The following is a 25299-nucleotide window of genomic DNA, read 5'->3' on the forward strand; positions in this document are numbered from 1 at the left end:
ACTTTTTTCCATTTTTTCCCATTTGTCCTTAATTTATCCTCGAAAGATCAATTGAGTGGTGACCCTCATTTACAATATGATGTCCAGTAAAAATACAATACACACACAAACACAAAGCAAATATACAACAGGCTGACAAAGAGACAAGGCAAGGCAAGGCAAGTTTATTTATATAGCACAATTCAGACACAAGGCCACTCAAAGTGCTTTACAGCAGACAAGAACTATTAAAACATTCAGATGAAATGGGTGAAGCAGAACAATAGTCTAATTAAAACAGTTACAGGTGGAGTGGAGTGGGGCTGATTCAAAATAATATGTTTGAACGGATATGTATCCGGGTATGTATTTTAATTTGATGCTGTAGGTTGTTCCAGGAGTCAGGGGCACTGAAGCTAAACGCTGTCTTTCCAAGCTGTAACTTTAAAAGGAATGTCTGCTGGCCAGGGATATGCAGAGATTTATTGACTCTTGGGTTCGACCAACATAGGTTTTGAATAGCCAATGTTTTGTGCCGACATGCAGTATATTTAAATATGACTTTTAAGATCGCCAAGAGATTAAAGCCATGAAGATTTTTCCTGCATAGTCACTTTGGAAAAGATTATACAGATTATCATCAAACCCTGCACTGGACACACTTAATGGCCACAATACAGCTTTGATTTAATCGGGCAAAGAATGTATAATTTTATCTGGTTTTAAAACGTTTTTATAACAGTGTCCAGGGGAAAAATACAATCACATCTTAAGACTGATATTTAGTAAAAGGCAATAGAATAATCTGATGTTGATGTCAAAAGAATTATTTCAAATTAAACTAAATGTTTCCAAATACTATTATACTATAAAATAATAGTATACACTTAAAAGGTCTATCCGGTTAAAGTGCCAACCTTCTGCGGCCCAAAGTGGCATGACGTCCACCAGCAATCTGTAAAGTGTGCACTTTTATTGTTGCACCGTTTAAAAGCCGCAGTCCGGGGTTTAAAACATAAAATCAACTTTCATTCCTTCTGTATGAAATCACACAACTGTGAAAAAAAAGAAAGAAAAAAAAAAAGAAGGCATTAGAGGAAAATGTTGTGCTCTACTGAAGCATTTCTACAAGCCAACTAAATAAAAAAGTACAACACACACTTTGGTCGCGTACATTATTGGCTCCGGCCTTCGTTGCAGTGGTCGTGGGTTCAAATCCAACCCCTGGACCTTTACTGCAGGTCATCCCCTCTCTCCCTCTCTCTCTCTCTCTCTCTCTGTCTCCCCATTTTAACTCTGTACTATCTAATAAAGCTTGAAAATGCCAAAAAAATAATCTAAAAAAAAAAAAAAAATACAACGCAAACACATTTTTTGGAGTTTATTTTGTTGATATTTTCCTGAAAATAAAAAATATGTTGTCTCCAATACATACTACATTACTCAGAGTCAGGCCTATTATGAAAAAATAAAAAATCAATATGTTACATGAAAAATAAAGCCTTGTTAAGACTTTACAACACCTTTGGAACCCGCTGTTAAACCAGCCATGCTACCAGCCCGGTTTCTGCAAATATGAGCGCAAAACACAGCAACACAGTGTGAGCATTATCCCATAAAAACCTACCACAACTTGACAGAAACTGGCAGAAAACAGAGACATTTTCCCTAAGCACACATTTGTTAGCTGTGTACCCGAATGCCTGTGGCTGCACAAAGTCTTTTGTGTGTAAAACTGTCACTTTGCTGAGCTCAAAATGATAGGAACATTGGCCTTAAAGACGCTGGGATAAATCCTGTTTAAAAATGTTTCACTTTTTCAACGGTTTCAGAATGTGTGATTTTTATTAATTTTTTTGTTGTTGTCATTGCCTGAATACAATGTCCTGCCAACGCATCATTCAATCTATCAATACGATGGAGAGAAACCCTGCGTTCCAAATCACATACTTTTTTCTTTTTACTACACTACATACTAAAGTACAGAAGACTTTTAGGGCCACAGGAGAGAAAAAAAAAATCAGATAAGGAAGTTTTTATTTTTTTTCATTATGTCGAGAAATGTCAAGGATAAAGAGGAATACTCCAAAATGCTATTGGAGTTAGTTGGGCATTTATGTATTTTCAGCATACTACAATTGCATGTATTGGGACGTCCTAAATCTTTTTCTGGCGTACTAAATAGTAGGGAAGTATGGGGATTGGAACGCAGGGAATGTGTAGCGAGTGAGTTGGCTCCCGGACAAGTTCTTGAGGTCAAAAACACAAAGTGACGCTTATGTACTAATCTGCTCATATGCTAGTGCTTTTTAACATAACATGAAAATGTTTTGTGGGTGTGGTTCCTATATATACGCGCCTGTACAGGTTACTGCCACACCCACACATGTACCCTGCGTTCCAATCCACCATACTCCCCTACTATTTAGTATGCCAGAAAAAGATTTAGGACGTCCCAATACATGCACGTCGATTGTAGTATGCTGGAAATACATAAATGCCCCACTAACTCCAATAGCATTTTGAAGTATTCGTCTTTATTCTTGACATTATGAAAAAAAATAAAAAAATCTCCCTTATTTGATTTTTTTTTCTCTCCAGTGGCCCTAAAACGCTTCTGTACTTTAGTATGTAGTGTAGTAAAAAGAAAGAGTATGTGATTGTATTTAGTTTGTTTACTATTAAATTTTTTTTATAGTGATCGTATGTGAAATAAACTAAACTAGTCATCGTCAGTTTTAGTTTTGCTTTTCCTTTTCTTTTTCTTCTTTTTCCCCGAGCCTTCCACTGCGTCATCACCGTACAATCTGTCCATCGGTTCTTCTTTGACCGTCACCTCTTTCTTCACACTCTCTCCGGGCTCCACGCCTTGCTCCACCTCCTCCCGCTCCCTGTCTTTCTTTTTCTTCTTTTTCTTCCGTTTCTCCGACATGTCGCCAGCAGCCTCCTCCTGTGATTGGATCTCCATCGTGACCTCTCGACCTCTCTCTTCAGTTAGCGGCTCCTGTTTCACAGTCACTCCATCCACTCCAGAAGACTCCACTTCTCTATGCTTGTCTTTCTTTCTCTTCTTCTTTCTCATCCCCTCTTCCGATGTCTCGTCTACGAATCGTTTGAGGACCAGCGGGCGGAGGGTCGCGGACGAGGGCCCGAAGGCGGCTCCGTCGGCCTCGTTCTCAGCCACGTATGTGAGCGTGGGGGTCTTACTGCCGAAGGGGTGGAATCTCTGCTTCAGCCCCGATGGTATGGAGGGAGCTGGGGCAGCCGGGATCACCTGAGGGGCCTGGTTGGAGCTCAGGTCTCCGTAACTCTCACACATATTGAGCAGGCCTGAGAACGTGGGGCCCAAACACATGCCCGCAGACGTCCGCTTGTCACTGGTAAGCAGGGAGAGGTCGGAGACACCGTGGCTGGAGCCCAGGATGCTGTAGAGGTGAAACTCGAAAAATTAGAATATCGTGCAAAAGTTCATTTATTTCAGTAATTCAACTTTAAAAAGGTGAAAATAATATATTATATAGACTCATTACATGCAAAGCGAGATATCTCAAGCCTTTATTTGTTATAATGCTGATTTTTATGGCTGTTCTTGCAGCTTATGAAAACCCCAAATTCAAAATCTCAGAAAATTTGAATATTACATGAAACCAATAAAAAAGGGGTTTTAAATACAGAAATGTCACCTGTATATCTGCTGCTGGCCGCTCCCGGACTTATCTCTAGGAACCTTGAGATTTTGGAGACCGGAGAGGGGAACCTTCACGCCACTGAAACTAGATGGGACGGAGGAAAAGCCGGGGGTTAGTTAGGCGTCAGTTACTGTTTATATTACATTTCATTTAGCAGACGCTTTTAACCAAAGCGACTTACAACTGGAGCACACATTCATACACCGATAGCAGCAGCAGCTACCACGCAGGGTGCAAGCTAACTATCAGGAGACATTTTAGGGTTCAGTGTCTTTGCCCAGGGACACTTGGACATGTGGCGGGGAGACGGGGGATCGAACCACCGACCCTATAGGTGCGGGTCCCCCACCCTATCCACTTCGCCCCAGCCCCCACGTTAACGTTTAATAATAATAATAATAATAATTCATTTTATTTGAGGGCGCCTTCCATAGCACCCAAGGTCACCTTACAGGGCATAGTTAAAAAACAAAATCAACAATGATAAAAAAAACAAGAACAAGACACATTAAAACAATTTACACAAGGGTGGTGAGATGGGTGGTAGACAATGAATTATATGGAATATGACAGTTTAAAAAGATGGGTTTTTAGATGGGTTTTGAATGTGGAAAGAGTGTTGGAGTTACGGATGACAGGTGTGAGGGCGTTCCAGAGGTTTACTAAACTTAAAAGGTGGAGTCAAACATTCTGGAGAACGCTTTGTGTCAAAGAATCGCCCAAATAGGATGCAGTTTTCAACACTAACAATCTTGGCCGCATGAAGTAGGACATCCGGGTACTTCTAACCATCCTAAATGTGGCCACAAGAATCGGGACATCCTAAATCTTTTTTCTACATACTATATAGTAGAAAGTATGCGATTCGGAACGCAACCTAGATGGGACGGAGGAGAGGCGGAGTTAGGTGTCAGTTACACAAAGCATTCTGGGTAAAGTTTACTCAACTTAAAAGATGGAGTCAGTGATTCTAGAGAATGCTTGTAGTCAAAATCCGTAAATATCTCCTCAAAAAAATCCGCTATGTGTCTGTACTGTGTGTGAGCTAATAAAAATAAATCTAGCTAGGCTTTGTAAACTAGTCTGTTGCTAGCTACGGTGGGCCCCCTTTGTTTACACTCCTTTGTTTACATGCCAGTTTACAGAGCCTAGGCTGTGTAATAACAACCAATTTTTTTTCACCACTTCATGTTGAGTGTGTGTTACCTCATATATGCTGCTGCCACATGAACTGCTACAGAGATGGAATAAAGTCACTAGTTGGACTAAGGAATACTTTTTTTTAACAGCGCATTCTCACGCTTGCAAACATAAAGTTGAATTTATGCCCCCCAAAAAATGCACCATCGGTCATTCAAAACACTCAGGAATAAAAGGCTAAAAATCCCCTTTCTTGGTCTGCTATTATGACATGAAATAGCTATTACTGTGTTATTAATCTACTTAGTATTAGTTTTAGACTTTGTTAAGGCATTGACCATTAACCTGTCATTGTAACTTACAGCCATAGTTGTTGCTGCCCAGTAAACGTTACATAGACTCGCTTTCATTTATCGGTATGATTTATTGAGCCTTAAACTGGATGGAAAAAAGCAGCGATCTCCTTTTTTTAAAGACAATGTTACGTGAATCAATCTTTGCTATATACAGGTCTGTTCAATACACGTTGGAAATGTATGCAGACCTTAAAAGACCTACGGTACTTCAGCGGTGGGAATATGAAGGTGTATTGAACTCTTAGATCATATGTACTATACATGTGCAAACATTTTAGAAATTGGCTCATCTTAGCATGAGAAAAGGCAGAAAGAGTGTTTTATGGACTCACTGTCTAACCCTACATTTTCCCATGCTTGACATCACACATGGTAAAATGTAGGGTTAGGATTAACAGGACAGCTGGGCCAAGGGAAGACTGAGGAAAGACTGGGGGAAGAGAGACTGAGGGAAGAAAAACCTCATTCATTATATTATAATAGTAATAATATAATGATAGAACGCCAGTTCCATATGGGTGAAGTATTCCCTTAAATACATGCAAATGCATATTAGGCGGCCTACAGAAATAAAATAAGAAAATACATTTTCAAGTGAATTTTTGTAACGGTTTCACTTCTGCGTGTTGGAAACGAAAGGGGAAAAAGATTGCACCCACCACTCTGGGTTGAAGCTGGCGGGAGCTTTTATGAGCCACAACTCATTGTTGTTGTTCTTCAGACTGTGTGTCAGAGTGCTGCTGCACGGCTTATGGCAGAAAGACACAAAGTCAGCAGGACACTGGAACCTGCTCCTCCTATCTGTGGGTCCAAAGATAACACACTTTCAACATTTCATCAATTAAATAACATCCAGCATTATTGTGTGTGTGTGTGTGTGTGTGTGTGCGCGCGCGCGTGTGCGTGTGTGTGCGTGTGTGTGTGTGCGTGTGTGTGTGTGTGTGTGTGTGTGTGTGTGTGTGTGTGTGTGTGTGTGTGTGTGTGTGATATAAATAACAAACAGCATTTGAAATACATTTCATTCACTGGATTTGCATTCAGTAGCACCTTGTTTCTCTGTGTGTGTGTGTGTGTGTGTGTGTGTGTGTGTGTGTGTGTGTGTGTGTGTGTGTGTGTGTGTGTGTGTGTCAAAGACTGTATATAAAAGAGGTGTGTCCTCTATACAATTATTATTATACGATCATTTAAATGGTGGCTTAAATATTAGATGACACACACAGAGACAAAGCTTTGACAATTGCAGATAATCGTTTAGAATCTGCACAGGACCGGATTATACCCATGTCAATATTTAGTTATTTTTACTACACTACATACTAAAGTACAGAAGAGTTTTAGGGCCACAGGAGAGAAAACAAAAATCAGATAAGGAAGGTTTTTTTTTCATTATGTCGAGAAATGTCAAGAATACAGAAGAATACTCCAAAATGCTATTGGAGTTAGTGGGGCATTTATGTATTTTCAGCATACTACAATTGACGTGCATGTATTGGGACATCCTAAATCTTTTTTCTGGCATACTAAATAGTAGGGAAGTATGGGGATTGGAACACAGGGAGAATCTGTGCCGGCCAATCAAAGTTTACAGTTGTTTAATTTATTTATTTATTTCATCTTTATTCAACCAGGAGAAGTCTCATTGAGATTACAAATCTATTCTACAAGAGAGTCCTGGCCAAGACGGGCAGAAGCACAGTTCCACAGTGACAGACAATCATTTAAAAACAACAGAGAACATATCAATAGTCACAGTCAGAACGGTCAAACAAAGCGTACAGACAGAAGAGCAGACGCTTCAACATCATTTAGAATGGATTTAAATCTGTTTAGAGAAACCAAACCAGCTCTTTAAAGACCTACTTCACCAGTGGGAATATGAAGGTGTATTGAACCCTGAGATTCTATGTAGTATAAATGTGCAAACATTTTAGAAATCGGTTCATCCTAGCCTGAGAAAAGGCGAGTGAGACCATAAAACACTCTTTCTGCCTTTTCTCAGGCTAGGATGAACCGATTTCTAAAATGTTTGCACATTTATACTACATAGGATCTCAGAGTTCAAAACACCTTCATATTCCCACTGGTGAAGTAGGCCTTTAAGTTTTTAGTGCATTTTGCAGCTGGTTCCACGAAAAAAGGAGCAGCATAACTAAATGCCCTTTTCACTTCAGTACGGACTCTAGGCACAGCCAGTAAGAACACGTCCTCAGAGCGGAGCTGATAAGTTCCTGTGCATTTTGGAGTTACATACTTCTACAGTAAAATATCTAATAAGAGGTACTGAGTTCATAAAGCGGCTCTAACTGAATGAACATTTAGTGTATCATCCAACCAACACCGGTTTTGTGTCGGCTATGCGTGTGAACTCACCAGCTTGCTTTACGGTGGATTCTGTCGTAGAATTGTCCGCTTCATCTTCGCTTGACGAAGACGATACGTCCCTTGGCATTGTTTAGGGTTTGGAAAAATAACCACAAATAAACTTATATTAAAAGCTTTCTGTCTCAAAACGCATGGCTACTACGGAGAACGCACATGTGTTGACACCAAGCGAACTGTGACCTTTAATTACTTTCCTTCCGGGACAGTTTTGGTTGTAGTTCCACAGCCAAGCACGCCGCGTCGATTTACATTGAAAAAAACAAGCCGGAGAACTCCAACACCCATAATGCACCTCGCTCGATTACGTAACGTTCAAGCGTCCGTTGGGGAAGCGGTTGACAGCAGTGGAGAGAAGGCCGAAGTGGGAAAAACAAAACAAACATATGACAAAAGAGCGAAAACCACTCAACAGTTTGAGCTAATTTTATATATTTAGAATGTGTAAAATAGTTTTAATGCGGTTTGAAGCACGTTAACGTAGAAAGTCGTTAGTAGAGAGCGCGCGTGCACCTGTCGAAGATAAATAGGTTAACGCAGCTAACGTGTGCTAGCTAGCAGGCTACGCCATGTCGTCGCCCTCCTCTTCACGGCGCCAGTGGTGCTACCTGTGCGACCTGCCCAAGATGCCCTGGACGGTGGTCTGGGACTTCAGTGAGGTGGTGTGCCGAGGCTGCGTCAACTACGAAGGAGCGAACCAGATCGAGTTCCTGATCGTGAGTGCCCGCCAGCTGAAGCGCACTCACGGCATGCAGGACGGTAACGTGAGGTCACCTGGTCCCTCGCCCAATAAACACGGCTCGTCTGGAAGAGGAGAGGCGGTGGCGGACGAGAGGAGGCCGCACACGGACCGCTTCGACCGGGGGGGCAGAGGGGAAGGGACCGGGTCCTCGGCCTTACGCGTGCCGCCTAACGGGCTGCATCGCGACGGGCAGCCGCCTCAGGAAGTGCACCGTCAAAGCCCCAGCGGCAGCCGGAGACCCATGCTAGGAGCTGCCATCCCTCCCAGTCTAGTAACTCAGAACATAGCGGGGATCCCCCACGGGCTGCTGGCGGGCATGCAGGCGGGTCTGACGGCCAGGACGGCCCCCATGAGCAGCCCCATGATCTTCCCTGCGCCGGTGCTGGCGGAGATGAGCCGCAGGCAGCTGGGCATCGGGATGGGGATTCCGCCCTTCATCACCCCGGAGCTGGAGCGAGAGCTCAGCTCATCGCAGCACAAGACACAGACGCAGCTCCACAGTGCCATGTCCGGCAGCAGCAGTAAGAACACGGGCCTCCCTTCTGCTTCGGCTGGTTCTATAGCGGGAGGAGTGAGTCAGACGAGCCCCAAGCCGGCCTCATCCCCGGCCCGGCAGCCGCGGCCCCTCACCGCCCGCTCTGGAGGGGAACCACTGGGATCCAGCAGCTCCGCGGAGGCAGCCACCACCGCCGCAGCCTTACCCCACAGCGGGGCTTCAGAGCTGGGGTCCGCGTCCGCCGGCAACACCCAATCAGCCGGGAACCCTCTGTCCTGCACGTTGTGTCACGAGAGGCTGGAGGACACACACTTTGTTCAGTGTCCATCAGTGCTAGGACACAGGTGTGTGTCTTTGTTTTGTCTTGTTAAACCCAACATGAGTTGTGGATGTAGTTGAACCCCCTACAAGGAACTTTAAGAGCCAGTTTCACAGACATGGATTAAGGAATGGAATTTTGAATAAAGATTGTCCATTGAAAGTACAATTTAGTCCAGGACTTGGCTTAATCCATGTCTGAAACTGGCTCTATATGTTTATGACTCAGTCCTCTGATGGGCCATTACACTGTTCATATTCAGCTCCGTAAAAAATTAAGAGACCAGTCTGGATTTTTGTTAAATTTTCATCTCTACATAACTTATTGAAAATGCTCTCAATGACAAGCAATGTATTGGAATTTGGTAGAAATGTTGTCAGTAGTTTATATTATAAAACCAAAATGTTCATTCTACTCAAACATATTCCTATAAATAGTAGAACGAGACACTGAATATTTGGAGTGGTCTCTTCATGTTTTCCAGAGCTGTATGTTAGAAAAGTGGTGTGTCACTGAAATGTGTTATAAATGATCTGTCTTCTCTGCCTCCCCCACCTGTAGGTTCTGCTTCCCCTGCACCAGAGTTTACATCCAGAGCCGGAGGGGTGACGGGGAGGTCTACTGCCCCAGCGGAGAGCGCTGTCCGCTGGATAACTCTCCAAACAGTCCGCCCTGGGCCTTCATGCAGGGAGAGGTTATTATTATTATTTTATTTTTATTATTTTATTTATATATATGTACCATTTTGTTTTGCCTTACCTTTTGCATAATTACGTTTTTATTTATTGTAGGCAAGGCAAGTTTATTTATATAGCACAATTCAAGGCCACTCAAAGTGCTTTACAGGGGCAAGAAGATTAGAATACATAAAATACATTATAAAACATTTAAAAGCGAATAAAAGAAGCAAATAAAATGAAAATTGCAGGTTAAAATGGAAACAAAAAAGTCTTCAGACTCGATTTAAAAGAACTGAGAGTTGCAGCAGACCTCAAGTTTTCTGGGAGTTTGTTCCAGATTGTTGGTGCATAATAACTAAAAGCTGCTTCTCCTTGTTTATTCCTAACTCTAGGGACTGTAAGTAGACCTGTCCCAGACGACCTAAGGGCTCTGGACGGTTCATAACGTATCAGCATATCAGTAATGTATTTTGGCCCTAAACCATTTAGTGCTTTATAAACCAACATCATTATTTTGAAATCAATTATTTGAGTGACAGGAAGCCAGTGTGTAGATATTACTTATCTTATTTTTACCTCATTTTATCCTTTTGTTCTTATTGCACCGTCGTGTGTCAGAGATAAACTATAAACAGTTTTGATTCCTCTGTATGTCTGGCACATACAGCTCCGGGAAAAAAATGAAGAGTCCACTCCAAATGTTCAGTGTCTCTCGTTTTACTATTTATAGACACATGTTTGAGTAGAATGAACATGTTGGTTTTATAATATAAACTACTGACAACATTTCTACCAAATTCCATAAAATTGTTTCAATACGTTATGTAGAGATAAAGATTTAAGAAAAATCCAGACTGGTCTTTTATTTTTTTCGGCCGACGCTGTATATTTTGAAAATGACAAATAATAAAGCTGACTTAGACTTTGATTTTTGGCTTTTAGGTATCCACCATATTGGGCACGGGAGGACCAGCGGCTTCAGCGCCTCAGTCCGGGCCTGGCAGCGGGCCCGGGCCTGGGGCAGCGTCAGGAGGGAGTGGGGGGTCTTCCACTGGAGGGGGAGGAGGAGGAGGAGACGTCACTGTCAAGAAAGAAAGAGAGACGTGATTGACATGGAATTAGGACCCAACACAGAAACAGGCAAGGTCCACACATATCCAAACAGTCAACACACATTTACAGTCTTAAAGGTGTGTGTGTGTGTGTGTGTGTGTGTGTGTGTGTGTGTGTGTGTGTGTGTGTGTGTGTGTGTGTGTGTGTGTGTGTGTGTGTGTGTGTGTGTGTGTGTGTGTGTGTGTGTGTGTGTGTGTGTGTGTGTGTGTGTGTGTGTGTGTGTGTGTGTGTGTGTGTGTGTGTGGTACTAATAATGTAACTGTTTGTCTTATTAGATTGGGTTAATTAAGTCCACATAGCCTTTATGTTACTTTGTAGTATTATGCTGTGTATTTGCTTGTTTGCCTTATTATAATGCCATCCTATTTTTTATATATATAATTGTTTTTATTGAAGAAGGGAGATTTGCACAAGAATCCCAATGCGCCTTTGCTGTCTTGTATCTGTGCAAATGGCAACAAACATATTATTTTCTATTTTTATCGCCACAGATTTGGTATCACACACACTAGAAGGCCATGTCGGCACCGGACAGCTGACGGATCCAGAGGAGAAGCAACACAGAGGCACACAGTTCATCAGACCTCCATTATACAGGTCTCACCTCAATCTACTCGCACCTCTAGACTTTATCAACCTCATCACCACTCTCCACATATATGACATTAAAGGATTCAAAGCACTTTCTATACAGCCCCGGAAAAAATTAAGAGACCAGTCGGGATTATTCTTAAATCTTCATCTCTACATTACTTATTGAAAATGCTCTTTAATGACACAATTTTTATCGTGAATTTGGTAGAAATGTTGTCAGTAGTTTATATTATAAAACCAAAATGTTCATTCTACTCAAACATATGCCTATAAATAGTAAAAAACGAGAGACACTGAACATTTGGAGTGGTCTCTTCATTTTTTCCAGAGCTGTATATGACTTGCAAATACTGCCTTCACACATTTTCTTTATCCAGTTTTTTTATTTGATTTTACAAACAAAATTTGACGCTGCCAACATTTTACCCCAAAATCCCATAGTTCAGATGTAACGAGAAGGTGCATTTTACAGTACATTGCAAGCTCAACATCGCCAACTGGCCCTGGCTACTTTTAGTAGAGTTTGTAGTGTTTCTGCCTGTTGTAAACCATAGTTTGTATGTGGTGGTCATGCCCATATTAGATTACCAGTAAAGCCCCTATCTCACTGGGCTGCGACTGTTTGCGACAAGTTGGAGAAAATATGCTAATTAGCGACAATTTGCAGTCTCACTGAGTTGGTTCCTCACGACACGTCCTGGCCAAAACTTGCGGGGAGCTCACATTTATGTCTCGCGAACGTCTGGCCAGCGTCGCACGAACGGATGTCAGTCTAATGTTTGTCTCAAATCAGTCGCAATTTAGTTTCATATGTCGCCAAACCTTTGCAAAGTTGTCTCGCACTTTCTGACTCGCGGAGACTAAATTGAAAAGGGTTTGTGACGCGCTCGAGACACCTGAGACTATTTTGAGAGTAGATTTGTCGCACACATTTTTTTCAACATGTTCAAAATTCAAGCGACAGGACAGCGAGGCTCATGGGAGGAAATTGAGAACCCCGCGAACGTTTCAAGACAGTTAAGAGACTCCCTCGCGAATGCAGTCTCCAACTTTTCGCAAACTGTCGCACCCAAGTGAGATAGGGGCTTAAGCTACTGTTAGCAGCTATAAATAAAGACACCAAATCTGCACTGACGAAACCAGTTTATTTTGTATGTAAACTAAAAGCTGACACCACTTTTTCACAATCATTCGAAAAATTCTCTAATCACATTAAACATATTTACACCGCACCTTATATTTGCACCTTAAGAGACTAAACGGCACCACTGAAATGTCTCTATATGGCCACTAGTGTATACATTTGTAATTGGTAATAATGGTTTTCTTCTAGCATAGCTCCTAACAGTAGCTTGGTAGCAGACTTACTAATGGGGGGTGTATTGTTTTAAATATCCCTTCACAAACTCACAGAAAGTAGCCATGGTGGTCCAGGGTTTATTTTAACTTTTATAGTCAATATTTTACTAGCACGGAAAAGCACAAAAGCTTGTTTTGACAAATCCAACACAAAAGCTAAAATAGAAAAAAGTAGGGCATGGTTGTTCTGAACCGTCTCAAAACAAAATGAGATTACTGCCAATGCTAAGTCTAAATTAAACATGTATACGGGTCTACTAATACGATTTACGATTCACAGCTGCCATGAAATATACAGTTATGATGACAAAGTGTTCCTTAAGTTCCAAAAACTGATAAATAGATTTTTTTTTAATTATTATTATTATTATTGTTATTTTGTGACTGAACTTGTGTCCTGGTGCATTATCTTTTTATTTTTATTTTTAAATAAACAAATGGTTAAAAAAAAAAAACTCCACTAAAACAGCTGAACATGCAATGATGTGGACACCGTGCCAGTCCTGACTTTTTCCTCTGTGCATTTAAATAAAAAGCTGAAAACTTTGACTCTTGGAGAAAGAAAGAATGTTTGTTACTGTGTCAGTGTCGACCTGCCACAGAGACTATATTATGTTTAACTGTAAAAAAAAAATGTAATGTTAAATGCTTTCATACAGCCTACGCTTACCCCGAATGTATATGAAAAGATATATATTGACGATAGGGCCTAGGACTATATTTTATACTAGAATGTTAAATGTTATATAGCCTACTCTATTAGATCTATAATAGTGTGTATATGTGCAACCCTTTGTCATAGTACAGTATACGGTATATGCAAGAGTTTGGAAAATGTAATTAAAAACTATTGATAATTTCTCGAACCTTTTTTAGTTTTTTAAAAAGTGAGAATCCACATAAAAGCAGAAATGTTCTCTGTAATCCTAAAATAATTTAATATTTCTGAATTAGTCTCTCTCATGTGATACTTTACCTAGTGCAAAATGTATCTACAAGTTTAATTTTTTGGTTTTACAATCATCACGGTTGTGTTTTAAATTATTTTATTTTGATTTAAAACCAACCATCTCTTGAGTTGAGTTTGCCTTCTATTTATAGTCATAGGACTCACATTAAACATGACCATATACTGTAAATCTGATCAAGCTGGTCAACATTTTCAGACTTTTATTCTGAAATTGTATAAAAAAATGTGCAGGGATTTAAATTGAACAATCCAACATTATAGTAATCGCAACGAACTAGTTTTTATGTTGATTCTCTCTTTAGTAGTGGAGCGGCCAAGTGCTACAATCTTTCAATTTGTGATACGAGCCTGAAATGTGGCATGAGCATGAGTCTCCATGGTGTCACTTGACAAGAAAATTGTCCGAGATCAAAAAAAGGGAAAAAAAACTAACTTTTTATGGAAAAAACCCAATATATTTTCTATGAGAAATTTTCGAATTCACAATTTCAAAAGTTTGGCCTATTTTCTTTGTCAAGTGTCACCATGGAGACTCATGCTCATGCCAATGTTCACGCTTGTATCATCAACTGAAAGATTCTGACGAACATAAGCACTTGGCCGCTCCACTATTTGTGCAGTATGAACTTTTCAGTACAGACGCACAGATGAACCAAATGTCATTTTTATGCCCAATTGAATTTTTTTCTTGACTTAAATGTTTCACGGGAGTAAAAAAAAAATTCTTATATATAGATATATATCTTGGCCAGGTCTTAAATCAAGCCGTTACAGTTTACACAGGCCCATGTGGTCGACTGTACGAAGGGATGATGCATATTAAAGGTCTAAAGTATAAAGTATTCAACAGATACTTACATAGGCCTTCTATATTTGAGACACAATCCCACATAATCAGGTCTGTTGTAGAGAGAAAAAAATCATTGAAGAAGTGGAATTTCAGTTAAATATGCACTGATACATCATGCAATCCCTTGTTAAGTGCCTTTTTTAAATGTTTACCGTGTGTGTGTGTGTGCCTGGGAACCTCAGAGGAAGTAGGAGTGCGATATTTTTTTTTTATTGACTAGTCAATGATTAACCTGCATCTGTTTCCCTTCGATCGCCATCTGTCTGACGTCTTTTTGATTTTATCTGAATCTCTCTCTCTCTCTCTCTCTCTCTCTCTCTCTCTCTCTCTCTCTCTCTCTCTCTCTCTCTCTCTCTCTCTCTCTCTCTCTCTCTCTCTCTCTCTCTCTTCCCCCCCCCCCCCCATCAAGCCTCTCTCTCTTCCCCCCCCCCCATCAAGCTTCTGTTCATTCATGCGTTGTGTGTAGATGTGTTGTTGGTTTTACTGCAGCTTCTTCTTGTACAAAATAGAAAAACCGAGAATAAATGGGATGGACACTTGTAACGTGATTTTTCCTCTTTCTTGAGTTTTACTCTTTTTATCTCTGACCCACGCTGCAATAGGAACGATATAAAAACAATATTTACATTAGATAAATTAGAAAAAAGTATAATACCTTGAGCTGAGGTTATTCTAATGATTATCTGTATGTTACTAAATGAATCAGGGTTAAATTGTTAGCGGCTAAAAGCATCTTGTTCTCATTCTGCTGAGTCGATTATACAAACATAACTGAAGGATTGATTTTGTAATCTTATTTTATGGCAAGGCAAGGCATGTTTATTTCTATAGCACAATTCAAACACAAGGCCACTCAAAGTGCTTTACAGGGGCAAGATTAAAATACATAAAACACATTAGAAGACATTTAAAAGCGAATGAAAAGAAGTAAAACATTTAAATTAAATTAAAAGTACAGGTTAAAATGGAAACAGAAAAGTCTTCAGACTCGATTTAAAAGAACTGAGGGTTGCAGCAGACCTCAAGTTTTCTGGGAGTTTGTTCCAGATATTTGGTGCATAAAAACTAAAAGCTGCTTCTCCTCGTTTAGTCCTAACTCTTGGGACTGTAAGAGTTAGTCCCAAGAGTTATAATTGTTTTTTTTTATGCAAAATCTACTTCTGTTGTAGGCCTAGCAGAGGGGCTTCAGAGGCATAGTGGATAAAGCGTGTACCATATTGGCTCAGGCCTCAATGCAGAGGTCACGGGTTCAAATCTGTCATTTCAACTCTGTACTGTCTAATATAGCTTGGAAATTGCAACAAAAAAAAACACTTAAACCATCAAGTTTGATGATAGAATTTAACATAAATATTATATCCATTTTGTGGAATATTTTTGACGGCTTGCTTATAGGTAGTCGGTAGAACATTTTTATGGGGAGTTTGAGTTGAACTTTAAACTCAGTCACGACCTCAGTGTTGGATCCTGACTGTGGTGAGCAACAGGAAACACTTAAATTAAAGCAAAGGAAGTCGCTTATCTAGAACACATCTTAAGTGATTAACACAATCCACTCAAAGGAAAAGAAGACTCTTAACGTTCACTTCAAAGTATGTATAGTAAGATTGTATACATTTAGTGTTTAATGTCCATCAACTGTGTGTGTGTGTGTGTGTGTGTGTGTGTGTGTGTGTGTGTGTGTGTGTGTGTGTGTGTGTGTGTGTGTGTGTGTGTGTGTGTGTGTGTGTGTGTGTGTGTGTGTGTGTGTGTGTGTGTGTGTGTGTGTGTGTGTGTGTGTGTGTGTGTGTGTGTGTGTTGTTGTATATGGCTGTCCAATCTCATCACAGTAAAAATTGTTAAAAAATGTGTAAGTATTCAACACAATCACTCATTGCACTCTAGTCTTTGTGAATGCTCCTTTTTTAGTAACCTTTATGCTAAATACTAGATAGATAGATAGATAGATAGATAGATAGATAGATAGATAACTTTGCGAAATTTAAATAAATGAATCCACTTAAAAAGCTTCGATCATTTTCATTTTAATATGACTAAAAACAAACAAACCTTATTTTGAACCTAGTTCTTTCTTTCTATTGGCCACAAGATGGCGTCCTTTCTCTATCAGCTGCCCAGTGCTCAGACAAGATAATATTTGTATAGTAGCCTATCAGATTGCTTATATCGTGGTTTGTAGAGCCTGGATAAGCCAATTTTCGCCGTTAAAATGACCTGTAAAGTTAACAGAAATGTTGGGGGTGACGAGATGGGGAGGGGGGGAGGGGGCTTTTTTTTTTTAAATATTCCTCCCCGCCGTCCAGCCTTGGTGCTGCCGGTATACTAGGCCGATCTGTCGCTTCCTCCTCCATTAGTGACAGCTCATCACAGCTATTGTTAAACCAATTATAGAGGTGTTAATGGACGACGCGGAGGCCAATTGGCATGAGAAACGTCCCGCAGAGAGAGAGAGGATATATGGCGAGATGTGTGTTGGGGTAAGAAAACCTGGACCTGGACCTGGACCTACATTGCGCCAATCTAAAGATGCGTATTAAAGGATTGAGGCTGGATCATGGGCTGGATAGTGGATACGTCATATGGTCGACTATCCTACAGAGCTCATCCGTCATATAGCCTATCATCATAAGAAATCACACGCAACAGAACCACGTAACAAAAGTAGGCTCTTCACTCCCATTTTTTTTAAGAATAACTGAATTAATGTGCCATCCACTGCATTAAAGTAAAAGCTGCAATACACTTTTTTTTCTTATTTTTTTTTAATATATATATATATATTTTTTTTTACAAATCTTCAACTTGAGCTGTTAGGATTTGGAGTGTGGCATCATGAAAGGGATGCACTGAAGGAAATTGATGCTTTTCAGATTTCCTACTGGCACCTGAAGGCAGCAAAAGTATAGCTCATTACAGTAAGAAATCACATAGGCCTATAGCCTACATCCCATAAGATTTAGACATAAGACTTGTGCAGGGGGTGACCAGGGGGTCATGTTTGGCCTTTTGGTTCTTTGAAACCAGAATAAAATGTATTTGAGGAGATGCCGCCATCAAAGTAACTGTTTACTCTTATGTGTGGTATTACCTAATGTATAGACGTTTGCCTCACAAGCGAGTCCTTCTCATAATATTTTGTTGTCTAGTGTTTTGGGTCATGACGTCAGAATATCATCCTCCGGATTGAAGAAGAGAAGAAAAAAAAAAGCTCTTCATCTCTTTCAGGCTTAATTACATCATTACAGACACGGAGGTGTTAGCTCATTCCACGTGTTAATCGACTTGACAGCTTTTTCCAAACAGGCGATAATGGTCGAGTCTTTAACAGGTGGTGCAACATGGCCTTGTAGAGTCTGAATGTATACACCTCCGGAAAAAATTAAGAGACCACTTCAAATGTTCAGTGTCTCTCGTTTTACTATTTATAGGCATATGTTTGAGTAGAATGAACATTTTGGTTTAATAATATAAACTACTGATAACAATTCTACCAAATTCCAATACATGTGTTGTCATTAAGAGCATGTTCAATCAGTTATTTAGGCTAGAGATGAAGATTTAAGAAAAATCCAGACTGGTCTCCTAATTTTTTCCAGAGCTGTATAGGCTATAGCCTACTCTGCGACGCAGCTGAAGCATGACGGTGATAATTTGGCGGGAAATATCAATAAATATTATTAACTTGAATGCTATTTTATACACACTGGTATTAACTTGTAGTAGGCTACCGTGACATGTTTCGATTGCTAAACTTCCTGCAGTCTTCCTCTGTCCAAACATCACAAGGTAGGCCTACTAAAAGGACTACTAAAAGATAATAGGCCTACTAGTCTGTATAGCTACAATAACATTCAAGTAAATGTATGACGTATGAAAGTAACCATCAATAGGTGACACGTGTCCAGAAGACGCAGTTTTCATGAACGCGTCACAGCCAGCAGGCGGACTCTGTCTGCACACAGTCAGATCTGTCTGTCTGGCCCTTTGTAATAATATTATTAATAATACATTTTATTCAAAGTCGCCTTTCACGGCTCTCAAGGACACGGTACAATCAGACAAATATACAGTACAATCAATGCAGGTAAGAAACAATTGAATTGTTCAAATAAAGTGGGCAATAGATGAAGGTGCTATGGGGATATATCGGAAGGGAAGATCAGGAGGGGTAGCCATATGCACATTTGAAAAGGTGAGTTTTAAGCAAAAGCTTTGATTAGAACTGTGATATGGAGTCAGTGTTGTAGGCATTGTGTTGTGGTGCATCTCGTAGCCTCATAGCATAATTGCCTAAATCATATACTTTTACTCTACACTACAGCTACTTTACCCTACTCTATAACCCTTAAAATATGACTTAGGCAATTATGCTATTAGGCTAACGAAAAGTAGATGTAGAATAGAGTAGATGTAGAGTAGAGTAGATGTAGAGTAAAAGTAGAGTAGAGTAAATATGATTTAGGCAATTATGCTAACGATATGTGTTGTGGTGCGTCTGCTGCTCGCTCATAGGCTCACACACTTCCTTGTTATTTCTTATTTCCTCTGGATCTTTTTCTCACACAGTCTAATCCCACGTCGACCTCCCGCCTGCGCATCAATTACATCTCCATTGACTCGCCATTAGGACGAGGCATTGACATTCACAGGCCTCTGTCTGCAGCGAGGCCCGATGTGTATTCCACAACATAGCAGTCGGCCCCTATGCATTACACCCGGATTACATTATTTATTGTATTTCATGTGTGTGTCGTCGGGTCGTGAGTTCTTCTTTTCAGAAGGAGAAAGACAGAAAGAAAGAAGGAAGGAAGGAAGGAAGACGTTCTCAGAGAAATGGTGGAGTCTTTCTGATTTAACGGCGCCGATTTTACGCACAGATTACGCACTAAAGATAAAGGCGACTTTAATTGAGCCAAATGAAATGTAACCAAATTTTAGAGATGGTATGCTCATTAAGACGCACAGAAAACCACTGTACCAATGAGTTTTCCCTTGCCAACCAACTCGTTTGCATAGCGTTGTTTTTGTTGAAGGCTATATTGATGTAGCCTATTGATATTGATCTGATTTCGCCTGTTGCACCAGTGTTGCCGGAGCATTTAAAGTGGCAGCGGTCCGTTTTTTAATTGGTCTGAAGAAGTTCAACTGAAGTGGCGAGAGCTTTTTTTTTTTTTTGGGCTTGGGTTGGTTTGCTGCTCCTCAATGTTTTTTTTTATTAAGATCTCTGATGTCCCGATAAAGCCTTTCTTCTTCTTCTTCTTCTTCTTCTTCTTCTTCTTCTTCTTCTTCTTCTTCTGACAGTCAAACATTGTCCCCAAAGTCCTGATTTTTTTGTGTGATTTCCATCAGAAAAAAAACATTTGACTATCAAAAACCGAAATCTCTCACCTACATTGTAAGTGGCGGTTACAATTTAAAATCACGGAGAACGTGTTAAAAAAAAGAAGACCATCCATTTAGCCCGAGATTACAGAAGTGATAGCCAAGGGAATTAACGAGTTTCACGCCCCTCACCACACACACACACACACGCACACACACGCACACACACACACACACACACACACACGCACACAAGTCACAAAACTGCCTCTCCATCACAATAAAAATAGTTCAATATCTTGTATTTTTCTCTGGTAAAATTAAATGTTCTAGTGCAAGTGCAATATTTTCACTTTTCCAAACATACGCTAATTACATTCACAAAAACAGTATAAAATAAACGTTATTCAATAAAAATACTGAGTTGGAATTGGAACAAGTTGTTAAAAGGAAGTGAAACGATCACATTTTGGGGGGAAACCTTCATTTGTTTATAAAAAACAACATAATATTTCATAACATTGTCACTTTTGAGCATTTTACCTTATCACTTCTTTTTTTATTTACGTGTTTCAATACAGGACAAGACCGGTGAAATACATGACATACGGCGAGGGACATGACAATTTAAGTGTTCACATTTAAGAGCATTTATTTATAGAGCAAACACATTCTTATATAACATGTTCAGTTTTGAGCATTTCACCTTATCACTCTTAGGAACTTTCCTGCTATTTGAAAAAAAAAAAATCCACCTCTCTCTTGTCTCCTGAAGGCTTATGGGACAGCCGTTCGTCCGGGTGGCCCCCCAGTGCAGGCAGCCTGCCGCAGGGCCAATATACAGCACGCCAGGGGGCCACATCGGCCTTTTTGCGGGGCCCTTCCTGCGTCCTAACACGGTATTCAAATGTCACTGACTGAGCGGGGGCGGGACCCACCAAGTACCTTATAAGAGCAGGACGTCTAGGTTGCTCTACTGTATTTGCGCGCTTCACCTCCGCCTGCCTGCCGCACGCTGCGTCCCGAACACGGGATAGAATAAAGAAGTCAACATCTGCTGAGCCATTACCAGATTAAGGTTATGAAACAATGGATGAATGACAAATAAGAAATATTGACTTTACTATTTCCGAGGAGCTTCACTTTGATTTTTTTCTTCGCACACATTTGTGATAAGACATTCTGTTTCTCTTTTGGCAAAAGAGAGAGAGACACAACCTTGTCTTCGGATTTTTTTCCTTCTTTCCCCAGACAACTTCGATATTTGCAAAAGGATTTTTATATTTCATTAAACAGTCGGTGGTAGAACAGACTTTCTCCTCAGAAGACGTGTCTCGGGGATGTTGAGCTCTGTGAAGATGGAAGCGCATGATCTACCAGAATGGAATACTTTCTACAGCGACGCCAGCGAGGTAAAGACACGTTCACACAACAAAATAACAATTAGGATTATAGCGTAAAGAAATGAACGCAATGCTTTTATCTCCTCGTAATTTAATAACGTGGGGTAGGATATAGTCTACTTGGAAAGGTGCAGCTATACTTTTTTTTTTATTTGCGCACATTTTCATTTTCACTGGGACTTTTTTTTAGAATGAAAAAAAAAACATCTGTAATCCTTTTTGACAGATAATAAAATAATATCGCAAATATTTTACATTGAAATTTTAAGAGAAATATTACAGAAGCAGCATAATGATTAAAAGGACTTTACGTGTGATAGAGTAGCAGTGGGTATCAAGACGCACTTTACTTTTTTTTTTACGGGAACATAATAAAAACCATCACGAGAACGCGCAAAAAGTTCCAAAGTGTATTATTCATTTGAACTCATAAAGGCTTTTGCTTATTTTGTAAAAATACCAGCGGTACACATGAAATATCATTGGAAAACCATTTTTTTCCCCAAGCCTCTAAATTATTTAATTTCTATTTAAATGATGGATAGGCTACTTGAATTGTCTATCATTATAATTCTTAATATTCGGATTATGACTCCCTAAAATACCCTTTTAAAAGTTAAAGTTCATTTGTTCATCAATAGACTATATCGCCCTTTGTGTCCGCGCAGCCGCCGAAGTGTTGCAACAATTCAGGTGTAAATGTAACAAGAACATTTTTTTTTCTTCTATCTCACTAATTAAATTAAGGATAACTCCATCAACCGCTTCAGTTCTCACCTCGCCTCGACATGATGAAATTACCCAGACGAACAGAGTCTTATAATGTTTAACCAGAGATCAGTAAACGGGCCGAGATAGGCGACAGATTCCGCCCCGCATCGATTCACTTAATTTTTTCGTTTGTTAAAAAAAACTTCTAATCCACGTCAGTTTTTTTTCTCTTCAAATTTCACTAAATATTTTTTTTTTCTGAAATGTAACACAGAGGCCTCATTCTTCTGCTTTGATAGACAAAATAAAATCAGAACGTTGTAGGTAACACAGGCCTACAGAATTCACCAGTTGAGCTTAAACGTGAACATTTGGTTCCCTTGTTTTTTCCACGGAAGCAGCAGCGGAGGAGGCCGTCTGAGCCGAGAGGCACCATGACGCGCTTTTTACGCATTTTCAGGTTAACATCGCCGTGTGAAATCCATGTCCTCTCCCCGGCGCACTGAGAGCTTCATTGTGCATTGATACAGAGTCACTTTCTACACGGAGAGTCTACCCGTTTTATTTTCACATTCAGACCCTTATTTTTAGTCCGGCGTTTTAAAATAAAATCAGTAAAAAGAACTACAGAACTTTTAGGTAATATTCGTTTTCTCAATGTTACAAAAATACATTTCAAGATGAGTTCCCTATGTGAATAGAAGTGGCTGCATGTTTATCAGCTGATGCATTTCTTGTGATTAACCCTGGCTGTGTTTTCGTCTTGTGCCCACAGATGTATTCCTCTCCCAGCACTATGAACTCAGGTCTGGGCTCCATGGGCAGCTACATTAACTTGAACCCGGCCACCGCCGCGCCCGGAGGCATGAACGGCATGTACGGAGGCTCCAGCCTGAGCAGCTCCCCCCTGGCCTCCATGGGCTCTGGGCCAGGCCACATGTCCCTCTCCCCTGTCACCTCCTCCCTAGGCTCGGGCCCTCTCACCCAGCTGGGACCCCCCGCTCCCGGCTCTCTCAGCTCCCTGTCCCACTACCAGAACATGGGCCAGTCCATGAGCCAGCTGGGCTACCCCTCCACCGCCTCTCTGAGCCGGCCCGGGCCCAAAGAGATCCCCCCTAAGCCCTACCGCCGCTCCCTGACCCACGCCAAGCCTCCATACTCCTACATCTCCCTCATCACCATGGCCATCCAGCAGAGCGGCAGCAAGATGCTCACGCTCAACGAGATCTACCAGTGGATCATGGACCTGTTCCCGTACTACCGCGAGAACCAACAGCGCTGGCAGAACTCCATCCGCCACTCGCTCTCCTTCAACGACTGCTTCGTGAAGGTCGCTCGCTCGCCAGACAAGCCGGGCAAAGGCTCCTACTGGACCCTGCACCCGCAGTCTGGAAACATGTTCGAGAACGGCTGCTACCTCCGGCGCCAGAAACGCTTCAAGATCGAGGAGAAGCTGGCGGCCAAGAAAGCAGCCAAGGCCGCGGAGGCCGGGGGAGGCTCGGGGAAGGGAACCCACGGAGGAGAGCACAGCCTGGGGCACGAGCACAGCCCCGCGGGGGGGTCAGAGGGGGGCGACTCACACTCTGATAACTCCCACCCGGGCTCCTCCGACGACCAGCCCCAGCACAGAGGCTCCCTGGCTGCTCTGGACTGCCCCGTGCTGTCCTCCTCACACCTGCACAGCCCGCCGGTCTCCATAGCTCCCTCCTCCTCCACACCTTCCTCCATGTCCCTCTCTGGACCCTCCTCAGCGGGCTCCAACGCCCTGCTACACCCCCAGTCTCTAGTGGGGAGCGGGGGACACCTCCTGCCCAGCGCCATGCAGCAACACATGGACCTACAGAGTGACGCGCTCAAGTCACTCGACCCCCACTACAACTTCAACCATCCCTTCTCCATCACCAACCTCATGTCCAACGAGCAGAAGATGGATCTCAAGTCTTACCAGGACCAGGTCATGGCCTACAACAGCTACACCGGCGGCTCCCCTGTGGGGCCCAAGCAGATCTATGACAGCCAGGGACCCACCTCCATGGACACAGGCGCTTACTACCAAACTCTGTACAGCCGCTCCGTGCTCAATGCCTCCTAATGTGGACACTCTCAACCCCTAAACACACACACACACACTCACAAAAACACACAAAACACACACACACACACACCTGTCATTAAAGGCAAGGCAAGCAAAGATGGGGACTTCTCTATCAGTCTGCCTTTTTCCTAAAATGGACACCCCAGCTCCCTTTATCTTCCTCTTTCTTTCTCTCTCTCTCTCTCTCTCTCTCTCTCTCTCTCCCTCTCTCTCTCTCTCTCTCTCTGGCTCACGTCCAAAGGCCTTGGAAGAGACTCACATCTAAAATGGCTGCCCTGTTTTCGGGCCAAAATAACTTTTTTTCTTTTTTCTTTTTCTTTTACTGACTCTGGCAACATGGAGACTGGCTGGTTACATGGAGGACACAGAAGCTGGAGGGTCAGTCACAAGTCTTAGCAGACAATCAAGACGTTTGGCTTGTCGGTGTGTAAATCAATACACAAGTCTTTTTGCCTGTTGCAGCGAATCGGCTTTGTACAAAGTGTAAATAGAGGTTAATGTGGAGGGGGGGGGGGGGAAAGGATATTTGCATTTATTTATGATGGGAATACATTTTAATATATCTTTGTATAGCGCTCTGTTGACCAGTTACAAACCAGTTTTTTTTTTTTTAAAACCAAAGACAAAGAGAAGGAAGAGAAGAGGTTCAGGTTACTGCTTTTTTTTTAGGCAGGTGTTACTGCAAGTTTATGTGTTACATCGTTTCATAATAAGTTCCGACATTTCTGTCCAAATCAGGCCATTTTATCGATTGTAAATGTAGCTCATAAAGTCCGTACTTTCCAAAAAAAAAAAAAAAAAAAAAAAAAAAAAAAGTATTTTGCTTGATATGAAGAAGAAGATTAGAAGCCATTTTGTCCATGCCGGAGCTCAGAGGAAACATTATGTGGTAAAAAACTAAAACAAATATATATAATAACTAGTGCTGTCAGTTAAACGCGATATTAACGGCGTTAACGCAAACCCATTTTAACGGCGTCAATTTTTTTATCGCGCGATTAACGCTCGTCATGTCCTAGGAGACGTTGTGGTTTTTTCACAAGCTGTTGAATCAACTAGTAATGTTTTAACAACTGAAACACCACAAACTATACATATGGCT

The 25299-nt window shown here is 41.3% G+C and overlaps 3 protein-coding genes across 3 annotated transcripts; 2 read left to right on the top strand and 1 right to left on the bottom strand.

Moving 5' to 3' along the window:
• Positions 1-1345: 1345 nt before the first annotated feature.
• polr1g (RNA polymerase I subunit G) lies at positions 1346-7754 on the bottom strand. Its single transcript, XM_080054059.1, has 4 exons — positions 7535-7754; positions 5824-5965; positions 3663-3752; positions 1346-3404 (listed from the first exon to the last, which is right to left on the bottom strand). Exons 1-4 carry the CDS (start codon positions 7611-7613, stop codon positions 2702-2704), a joined length of 1014 nt encoding a protein of 337 aa, XP_079910185.1. The 5' UTR covers positions 7614-7754; the 3' UTR covers positions 1346-2701.
• A 15-nt stretch (positions 7755-7769) lies between these two features.
• On the top strand, positions 7770-15214 carry LOC307271550 (interferon regulatory factor 2-binding protein 1-like). The gene is made up of 4 exons (XM_080054058.1): positions 7770-9125; positions 9662-9794; positions 10723-10920; positions 11385-15214. Exons 1-3 carry the CDS (start codon positions 8113-8115, stop codon positions 10885-10887), a joined length of 1311 nt encoding a protein of 436 aa, XP_079910184.1. The 5' UTR covers positions 7770-8112; the 3' UTR covers positions 10888-10920; positions 11385-15214.
• Positions 15215-21098: 5884 nt separating this feature from the next.
• On the top strand, positions 21099-24351 carry foxa3 (forkhead box A3). Its single transcript, XM_080024986.1, has 2 exons — positions 21099-21400; positions 22878-24351. Exons 1-2 carry the CDS (start codon positions 21329-21331, stop codon positions 24192-24194), a joined length of 1389 nt encoding a protein of 462 aa, XP_079881112.1. The 5' UTR covers positions 21099-21328; the 3' UTR covers positions 24195-24351.
• The last annotated feature ends 948 nt before the right edge of the window (positions 24352-25299 follow it).

Source organism: Ammodytes marinus (genome assembly GCF_949987685.1).
Source record: "Ammodytes marinus genome assembly, chromosome: 3".
In the NCBI taxonomy this organism is placed as follows: Eukaryota; Metazoa; Chordata; class Actinopteri; order Uranoscopiformes; family Ammodytidae; genus Ammodytes; species Ammodytes marinus.

Excerpts from the sequence above, each read along its gene's own strand:
- polr1g (XM_080054059.1), bottom strand. The coding sequence starts at position 7,613 with ATGCCAAGGGACGTATCGTCTTCGTCAAGCGAAGATGAAGCGGACAAT. Across the intron at positions 5,966-7,534 it reads ATCCACCGTAAAGCAAGCTG|ATAGGAGGAGCAGGTTCCAG; the intron begins GTGAGTTCACAC and ends TTGGACCCACAG. Across the intron at positions 3,753-5,823 it reads GCCAGCTTCAACCCAGAGTG|TTTCAGTGGCGTGAAGGTTC; the intron begins GTGGGTGCAATC and ends CGTCCCATCTAG.
- LOC307271550 (XM_080054058.1), top strand. The coding sequence starts at position 8,113 with ATGTCGTCGCCCTCCTCTTCACGGCGCCAGTGGTGCTACCTGTGCGAC. Across the intron at positions 9,126-9,661 it reads CCATCAGTGCTAGGACACAG|GTTCTGCTTCCCCTGCACCA; the intron begins GTGTGTGTCTTT and ends CCCCACCTGTAG. Across the intron at positions 9,795-10,722 it reads GGGCCTTCATGCAGGGAGAG|GTATCCACCATATTGGGCAC; the intron begins GTTATTATTATT and ends TTTGGCTTTTAG.
- foxa3 (XM_080024986.1), top strand. The coding sequence starts at position 21,329 with ATGTTGAGCTCTGTGAAGATGGAAGCGCATGATCTACCAGAATGGAAT. Across the intron at positions 21,401-22,877 it reads TCTACAGCGACGCCAGCGAG|ATGTATTCCTCTCCCAGCAC; the intron begins GTAAAGACACGT and ends TTGTGCCCACAG.